The sequence below is a fragment of the Pteronotus mesoamericanus genome, unplaced genomic scaffold (assembly GCF_021234165.1).
Source record: "Pteronotus mesoamericanus isolate MK-2021 breed Mesoamerican mustached bat unplaced genomic scaffold, CSHL_Meso_final contig_169, whole genome shotgun sequence".
In the NCBI taxonomy this organism is placed as follows: domain Eukaryota; kingdom Metazoa; phylum Chordata; class Mammalia; order Chiroptera; family Mormoopidae; genus Pteronotus; species Pteronotus mesoamericanus.
The window spans coordinates 2658353-2668014 of NW_026555068.1; the positions used below are offsets into that span (position 1 = coordinate 2658353).

The 9662-nt window shown below is 35.2% G+C and overlaps 1 protein-coding gene across 1 annotated transcript in view; it reads left to right on the forward strand.

Moving 5' to 3' along the window:
* The window catches only part of CDC16 (cell division cycle 16), a 36909-nt gene extending 33040 nt beyond the window's left edge, over positions 1-3869 (forward strand). The window contains exon 18 of the mRNA XM_054565901.1: positions 3377-3869. Within this exon, the coding sequence (XP_054421876.1) occupies positions 3377-3636 (260 nt within the window). The 3' untranslated portion in view covers positions 3637-3869. The remainder of the gene's footprint in view (positions 1-3376) is intronic.
* The last annotated feature ends 5793 nt before the right edge of the window (positions 3870-9662 follow it).

Consider the following 9662-nt stretch of genomic DNA (forward strand, 5'->3'; position numbering starts at 1 on the left):
AATGCAGGGTATAGCATATTAATTTACATTTCAGTGGAATATTAAGTTGGCTTATATTCACATTACAGTGCTCTATAATTCTTTAAATTATTTAATATCAAGTAAGTCATAAGTGTGGATGGAATTGGTATATTTAGACACTCATTTAGTTATAAACATTGTAAGATAAAAAGGATACAGTGAGGTTAAATCTTGGGATGTGGACTTTGGAGTAGACAAAGATTTCTTTCATGGGACATAAATTCATAGGGGGGGGAAAGTGTTTTATTAGGAGTCAAAAATTAAGAACTGTTAATCAAAAACACTAATATTAAGAGAGTAAAAAGGCACATGGTACACTGGGAGAAGTTACGCATACTACATAGATGTGTCTAGAATACAAAAAAAAAAAAAAAAATCCTACAAATCAGCAAGAAAAAGTTCAATAAAAAATGAGTCAAGCTCTGGCCGGGTAGCTTAGTTGGTTAGTGTGTCTTCCCGATACGCCAAGGTTGCAGGTTTGAACTCTGGTCAGGACACACACAAAAATCAATCAATGAATGCATAAATAAGGGGAACAACAAATCAATGTCTCTGTCTCTCTCAAATTAAAAAAAAAAAGTTAAAAACAGGCAAAACACTTGAACAGGAGCTTCACCAAAGAGGATATCCATATAGTAACAAAGCAACTGAAGGTGCTAATATTGTTACTTATTAGGGAAATGAAATTAAAACCATAATGAGATACCACTGCACACTTGCCAGAATGGCTAAAATTTAGAAATACTGGTATTACCTAGTCTTGGTGATGATATGGAGCAACTGAATTGCTTGTACATAGTCGATTATCAGTAGGGCTATGAAAAAATCAGTGATCAGTTGCTGCTTAACAAACCACTGCAACAAATATATACTATTTCTCAAAGATCTTTGGGTTGATTGTTGGCTCTTGATGGTCTCATTCAGTTATGCATCTGTGGTCAGCAGGCAGTTGACAGGGTTTGTAATCTGAGATGGCCTCACACATAGGTGGGGACCTCAGTTGACACAGATGGGCCTCTCCATGGGTCTTTTATCCCAGGGTTCTAAAGGACAAGAAGTAAAGTTCAAGACTTCTTGAAAGCTCAAAGTTACACTAAATCACTTCCACCACATTTTATTCATCAAAATAAGTCATGTGAGTAAGTGCAAAGTCAACCTGGAAAGGGGTTATCCAAAAGTGGCAGAGGTGCCAGTGACTCATTGAGAGGGAGCAGTTCTTAGGGTAGTGATCTACCGTACTGACTTTATGATGTAGCAGTTTTACTCCTAAGTATATGCCCAACAGAAACAAGGGCCTCAGTAAGCCGAAGTTCCCACGCAAGATTGTTCATAGCAGCTTTATTTTTTTAAAGATTTTATTTATTTATTTTTAGAGAGAGGGAAAGGGAGGGAGAAAGAGAGGGAGAGAAACATCAGTGTTTGGTTGCCTCTCAGGTGCCCCCCTAATGGGGACCTGGCCTGCAACCCAGGCATGTGCCCGGTCTGGGAATTGAACCGGCAACCCTTTGGTTCACACACTGGCACTCAATCCACTGAGCCACACCAGCCAGGGTGTAGCTCTATTCTTAATAGCATCTAACTGGAAATAACCAAAGGTCCACCAATAGGAGAATGGAGAAATACATTTTGGTATACTCATACAATAGAATACTACACAATTAAAGTTAAAAGGACTAACTACTGAATCGTGTTGTAACATAATGAAGCTCACAAATTTTGACCCCAAAAAAGAATATATACTGATTAATTTCATATATATGCACATTAATAATAAGCAAAACTAATTAATAGTAATAGAAAAATCAGAGCAGTGATTAGCTCTGGCTTGGAAAAGGAAAGTATTCACTAGAAGCAGCATGATGTGGTTTTCTGGGAGCTGGAAGAATTCTGTTTTGGTTTGGTGGTGGTTGTGTGGGTTTATACATGCATGAGAATTCATCCAGCTGTGCACACTTTATGGTTTGTAGGTTATGACTCAGCTTTTTAAAGTTAAGAAATGAAAAAAGAAGCTTAAGCTCTGGCATCCTGAAGACCCTAGGTTGAAATCTCAGCTCTGCCACTCAGTAGCCCTGTGGCTTTAGGGGCACGTCTGAGCCTCAGTTTCCTGATTTGGTTGGGTTGTGGGGCTTAAACGCAAAATTTCTCTACAGCTATGTAAGGTGTGGAGATACAATACTGAGTAAGACATTTTTCCTGTCCTCACAGAGGTGATGCTTTTACAGAGAAGGTTCCCAAGTGTGTCAGTCACTACACATGATCTATGATTTTATGTTCTGTACTACTTTTTATTGAGGCATAACTGACATAACATATAAGTTACACCAATACAACATAATGATCTGATATTTGTATATATTGCAAAATGAGCACCACAGTAAGTCTGGTTAATATTTGTCACCATACTGTTACAGGTTTTTTTTAATGTTGAAACTTTTAAGATCTACTTTCTTAGCAACTTTCAAATGTGTGATATAGTATTAACTGTAGTCACTCTGTGTACTATTTTTATTTTTAGAACGCTTGTATGTCGTTGTCTGTCAAAACACCTGTTAGTTTGAACTGTGTAAAATTGTCATTTTGTTTGTGTCAGAAATGTTTGAACCTAATATATCTGTTGAAAATCTTTTTTTCCATTCGAAAGATTTTGATATGTGGAAAATACATACCTTCACTGTGGTTTTTATATGCATAAGACTTGTGACTATACCAATGCCAAAAGGCCAACAGTTCTTGTCTGTAACAGCCGAGAAAGTTTCTCACAGGTTCCTATCAGTATTACAGGGGCTTTTGGAAAGGGGTGGCAATTGAGAATTTGAAACTGCACGCACTGTATTTTGCCGTGTATAACGTGCTCTCGTGTATAACACACACCCAGGTTTCTGGCCCAAACTTTGAGGGAAAAAAAATTCTTGTTTGAAATTTTTAATTCAATTTTTTAATTAATTTATATTTTGATACCTGTCTTTTGTATTATAGTTTTAGCATTTATTTTTGAACATATTACAGTACAAGAAATTTTATGTAACAAATAATTATAAAACACAAGAACAGATACAAGGTATTTCATATATTACCCATATGTAATTTACATCCTTATTTTTCCCTCAAAAATCTGGGCAAAAATGTGCACATTATACACAGCAAAATACAATACTTCTAGAAGTCTTCCCAATTGTCTTCGTAGATAATAAAAAGAGGAGGAGGAAAATGATGGGAACATTTTTTTCCTTCTGAGCTATACGTGTGCTTTTAAAAGTACCATTTGACTTAAATGATCGAGGCAGTATTATGTAATAATGGAAATGACAGTGAAATAATGGAATTTCTTATTCTTATTATGGTGTTTCTTTTTTAGGAGCAGACATTAAAGACAAATTGAAATGTTATGACTTTGATGTACATACAATGAAGACACTAAAAAACATTATTTCACCTCCGTGGGATTTCAGGGAATTTGAAGTAGAAAAACAGACTACAGAAGAAACGGGGCTTACACCACTGGAAACCTCAAGGAAAACTCCAGATTCCAGACCTTCTTTGGAAGAAACCTTTGAAATAGAAATGAATGAAAGTGACATGATGTTAGAGACATCTATGTCAGACCACAGTACGTGATTCCCAAATGGGTCCTGATTTTGTTTTGTCCTAGAGTAGAGTAGGTCAGTGTTCCTCATATTCTTGTCATGTCTTAAGAATTTCCCATTTCTTCACATGAATCCAGACTATACCTCTACATTTAGGAACGGAGACCTGCCTTAAGAGACTGAACAAACAGCACACCTTTGCAACAGGTATTTTCTGATCCCACAAAATAGTTATATGTAGTAGAATAAAGAAAGTAAAGCATCTATTATGTCTTTTTTCTTTTTCAGTAAACATATATTTTGGACTGATTTTTCATTTACAGAAAAACTGAGAGTTTCTATATACCCCTCAGTAGTTTCCTCCCATTGTTAACATCTTAATTACCATGAAACCTTTGTCATAACTAAGAAACCTACATTTTTTATGTTACTAGTAACTAAACTCCAGACGTTACGTGGATTTCACTAGTTTTTGCATTATTGTCCCCCTTCTGCCCTAGCATCCCATCCAGGGGCCACACTGCACTTAGCTGTCCTGTCTCATTAGCTTCCTCTTGGCTGAGGCACTATTTCAGACTTCTCGTGTCTTTCCTGATGCGGATGGTGTGAGGAGGACTGGTCAGATACTTTGTAGAATATCCCTCAGTTTGAGTTTGTGTCATACATTTCTCATGATTTGACTGGAGTTGTGAGTACTTCAGGGTTTTGGGGAAAAAAAAATACTTCAAATATGAAGTACCTCTCTCATCCCATCATGTCAGAGCACAGGATGGCAGCTTATCACAGGTGATGCTACCCTTGATCACTGGGTTACGGTGCTGTCTGCCAAGTTTCTCCACTGTAAAGTGACTGTGTTTTCCCTGTCCATATTCTGTCCTTTAGAAGGAATCGCTAAGCCCAGGTGGCCTTAAGTGGGACCAGGGGGTTTCAGTTCCACCACCTGAAAGAGGGTCTATCTGCACATATTATTTGGAGTTCTCCTGTGATGGAAATTTGTCTCTTCTCATTTATTCAGTCCTTTATTATTATAGACTCATGTATGTTTTATAGTTTAGGTTATAAATCCTATGCAATATTACTTATTATGCGGCTTTAATTATTTCAACTTTGGCCATTGGGAGCTCTTTCAGCTAGGCTCCTGTAACATGGCCAACCCATTTTTTTTTGTTTTGTTTTGTTTTTCCTTTACTGTAGTAAGTAAATAAATATATATACCACACCAGTTCAAGATGGGGCTGTGGGAGAAGTAGGGAGGCAGACAGTATATGGGAACTTTGTGCTTTCTATTCATTTTTCTGTAAGCCTTAAGTGCTCTGAGAGAGAAGGTGTGAGTATGTGTGAATATGGCTATAGCTAGATAGACCTTTTAAACAGTTTCAGGTGTGCAAGTCAGTGGCATTTATTTTCAATTCTTTTTCATCATTCCCAAACAGAAACATTGTACTCATTAAGCAGTAAATCTCCGCTGATACGTCCTCTGAGCCCCTGGTGACCTCTAACCTCCTTTCTGTTTCTCTGAATTTGCCCATTCTAGGTAATTTCATGTAACTGGAATCACAGTATTGGTTGTTTTTTGTCTGGTTTATTTTACTTAGCATAATATTTATAAGGTGAGGATAATACAAAAATAAAAAAGAACTTCCTTTTTGTGGCTGAATTATATTCCATTTGTACTAGGTGGAAGTGGTATCACATATTGGGTAAATTTATCTTTTCCAAATGACTAGTGATGTTGAGCATCTTATCCCTGTGCTTACTGATCATTTGTATATCTTCTTTGGAGAAATACCTGTTTTAGTCCTTTGCCCATTTTAAAATTGGGTGGTTTATTTTTTTTGTTGTTGTAGGTGTTCATTACAGATTTTGGATATTAAACTCTTACCAGATATATGACTTACACTTATTTTCTCCCATTCTTTAGATTGTCTTTTCATGCTCTTGATAGTGCTCTTTGATACACAAAAGTGTTTTATTCATTGAAGTCCAATTTTTTTTTCTTGTTTGTGCTTTCGTGTCATGTTTAAGAAACTATTGCCAAATCCAAGGTTATGCACATTTTCAGTTATGTTTTCTTCTAAGGTTTTAATAGTTTTAGCTCTTAGATATAGGTCCTTGACCCATTTTAAGTTACATTTTGTAAATGTTGTAAGTTAAGGATCCACCATTTTCTTGTTGATCTCCCTACTTACTCCATCTATGATTTAAAGTGGATGTTGAAGTTTTCAACTACTATTGTAAAACTACCTATTTCTCCATTCAATTCTGTCCATTTTTTGCTTCATAAATTTTGGGGTTTTCTCCATGGATGCATATATGTTTATGCTTATTATAGTTACTTGATCAATTGACTCTTTTATCTGTATATGATATCCTTTATTGCCAGTTTAATAGTTTTGACTTTTTAATTTGATTATTAGTATAGCCAGCCAAGCTCTTTGTTACTGTTTACATGGAATATTTATTCTATCATTTTGCACTCACCTCTTTGTGTCTTTATATCTAAATAAAGCAAGTCTCTTCTAGACAGCATACAAGTAGATCATATTTTTATTAACTGGAGAATTTAATACATTTACATTTAAAGTAATTACTGGTAAGGAAAGACCTACTTCTGCAATTTTGCTATTAGCTTTTTATAGGTATTGCATGTTTTTTGTTCTTCATCTCCTCTTCTACTGCATTATTTTGTATTTAGTTAATTTTTTGTGTATGCTGTGCCATTTTAATACTCTACTTTAATACTCTACGATGTGAGAGAGAAACATCGATTGGCTGCCTCTCATACATGCCCCAACTGGGGACTAAACCCACAATGAGGCATGTGCCCTGATTGGAAATTGACCCTGCAACCTTTCAGTTTACTGGATGACGCTCCAACCATCTAAGCGACACCAAATGGAGCTGCATTCAGTTTTAATAGTGTAAAAACTGATGCTGTACACCTGCGCCCCTCTCCCTTTAATATTGTTATTGTCACATTGTATTCCCAATAACATTTATTTATAATTATTGTTTTACTCATTTGAATTTGAAATCATAGGAAAAGAGGAGTTACAACCAAAAATATACCAATACTGGCTGTCATACTTACCTGTGTAGTTATCTTTACAATTTTTCTTTATATGATTTCAAGTTACTGTTAAACATCTTTTCACTTCAGCCTCAAGGGCTCCCTCTGACATTTATTGTAGGGCATGTCTACCAGTATCAGACTTCCTTAATTTCTGTTTATTGAGAGTGTCTTAATTTCTCTCTCATTCTTGAAGGATAGTTTTACCAGATATGAATTGTTGGTTGACAGTGTTTTTTTTCAAAGCTTTAACTATGTGCTCCTACTGCCTTCTGATACCCATTGTTTCTGATGAAAAATCAACTCTGAATTATCTTGAGGCTCACTTGTACCTGATGAGTAGCTTCTTTAGCTACTTTCAAGATCTATCTTTGTCTTTTGACAATTTAACTATTTTTTTTAAAGATTTTATTTATTTATATTTAGAGAAGGGAAGAGAGGGAGAAGGAGAGGGAAAGAAACATCAGTGTGTGGTTGCAATTTGTGCACCCCCTGCTGGGGACCTGGCCTGCAACACAGGCATGTGTCCTGACTGGGAATCGAACCAGCAATCCTTTGGTTTGCAGGCTGGCGCTCAATCTACTGAGCCACACCAGCTAGGGTGACAATTTAACTATAATGTACCTTAGTGTAAATCTCTTTTGATTTTCTTGGATGTGTAGTAGATTCATGTCTTTCATCAGATTTGGGGATTTCCAGTCATTATTTATTCAAATATTCTTTTCTGCCACTTTCTCCTCTCTTTCAATTATTATAATATGTGTTTTGGTATGTTTGATGACTTGCTGTGGGTCTTTTAGGTTCTGTTCATTTTTCTTCATTCTTTTTTCACTGAGTTTTTTCTTCTGCTTTCCCGTCTGTTTTTGAACTTCTCTAGTGAATTCTTTTATTTTAGCTGTTGTACTTTCTAGTTCGAGAATTTCTATTTGGTCCCTTTTTATAATTTCCACTTCTTCATTGTTATTTTCTACCTACTCATAATTTCCATCTCATTATTGATATTTTCTTTATTGATATTTCTGTTTGGTTCCTTTTTATAATTTCCATCTCTATTGATATTTTCTACCATTGTCCTAGCTCCTTTAGTTCATTACCCATGGGTCTTTTAGCCCTGTGAACATATTTAATATGGATGATTAACATCTTTGATTAATAATTTCAATACCTGGGCTTTCTCTGAGATAATTTCTGTCAATTATTTTTCTTTTACTGTGAAAGAGCCATTTTTTTCTAGTTTATTTGTATGCTTTGTAGTTTTTGTTGAGAACAAGACATTTTGAGTATCATAACAACTCTGGAATTCAGATTTTACCCTCTCTAGGGATTGGTTTTGTTGTTGAGGGTTTCAGTTGTCCATTTGTCTAGTGAGTTTTCCAAAGTCTGTCTTCCTTGCTCTGTGCAATTACTGAAGTTCCTTTTCTGTTGTCTCTAGTTAGCCTATGGCTGACAGATTTTTTAAAAATGTCTTTATCTTTTTTTAAAAAAAGCATGTATGTGTCTAAATTTTCTGATTGATGCTGCCAAGGAAACTACTGCAGCCTGAGGGGGTCAAAGCAAGATCAAATCAAGTCAAGCATTTATGCTGATCCCTTAGAACCAATAGACAACCATATATACAACTCCAAATTCTTAGAGGATTCAAGCTCCTTTCTGTGAGCCTTTGAAACAAGCTCTTCTCCCATGGCAGGGAACAGTTGGTGGTCCATAAAGGACTGTTATCTAATAGCCAGTTTCTTTGTTTTTTGTTTTCTTGTCATGAGATATTTCTCTGGTACCCGTAGTACCTGATCAGTTTCGAAAAATTAGCTCTGATAATTTTTCTTGTTTTAATGGTTTTGGTGGGGGGACAGACCCCTGGAGCTTCCTCCTCTACCATTCTCTTGATGTCACTCCAATGTCTTAAAACTGTAACTAGATCTTTTCCTATTACTGTGATAAATGTTGGGAGTCATATAAAATTGTTTACAGCACGTATATGAAATTAAAACAAAGGTCATAATTGTATTCAAGAGAATTCAACTAACTAGTTAGCACATTTTTGTGACACTTTAAAAAAGCCAAAAGAATTGAACAGATTTTGTCACTAATAATTTTGTTTTACAAAATAAATGTGACTCACTGTTCTTTATAATTGTCTACATCCTTTTGTGTGGAAGATGAGATTTTTATGTACTTTCTCTCATACTACCTTGATGGTATTCCTCTTAACTGTCAGTAAATGTGAGCTCTCTTAGCCTGTTTTTATTCAACTGTTTTAGCATCATTTGTACTTTTCACACATAGGGATAAGACTGAAAACTGATTTCATGTCAAGTAAGTAGGGTGGTGGTCACTAATGACATGTAATTTTTAATACATCATAGCTAGGTAACTAGTGAAAGCCATCTGGAGTCAGCTATGGTTGAGCTGATTGAAATCATATGCCCCATTGGGGTGAAGAAAGGAAAGTTCTCATATAGTTTTGCACATTTGCAAGTGATTTATTTTGTGAAAAATGTGTTAAATTTTTTTAGAAAATTTACATTCTTCAAAGTCTTAGTAAATTATGTAAAAAATTTACTAAGTCTTTGATCTTTACATATTTTTTTTACCTCTTTACTGAGATCAGCACAAGAAACAAAGATCTTGCTGTGATTTCATAGATAACTGCATAAGCAAACATCTCTTTCATTAGCCATTTTAATAAGTATGTATGCTTCATTTATAGAAATTCTTTCAAGCTCTAATCCTGACTTATCAGGAATATTCTAGTTTTTCATAGAACATGCTGTATTCTAAAACATTTATTCACAGCTTCGTTAATAAATAAGGTATTGCACAGAAATTAATTTTTCAGGCACCTGAAATGCTCTTTTAAACACCAAAACTTATCTTAACCTAAAGTGCATCCTAGATATTTCTACCTTCTTAATGTAGAAATAAAATGGCTAAGGTGGAAAAAATGTATATACTGGTAATAAACAAAGCAGAAAAATAGTAGCTGTTAT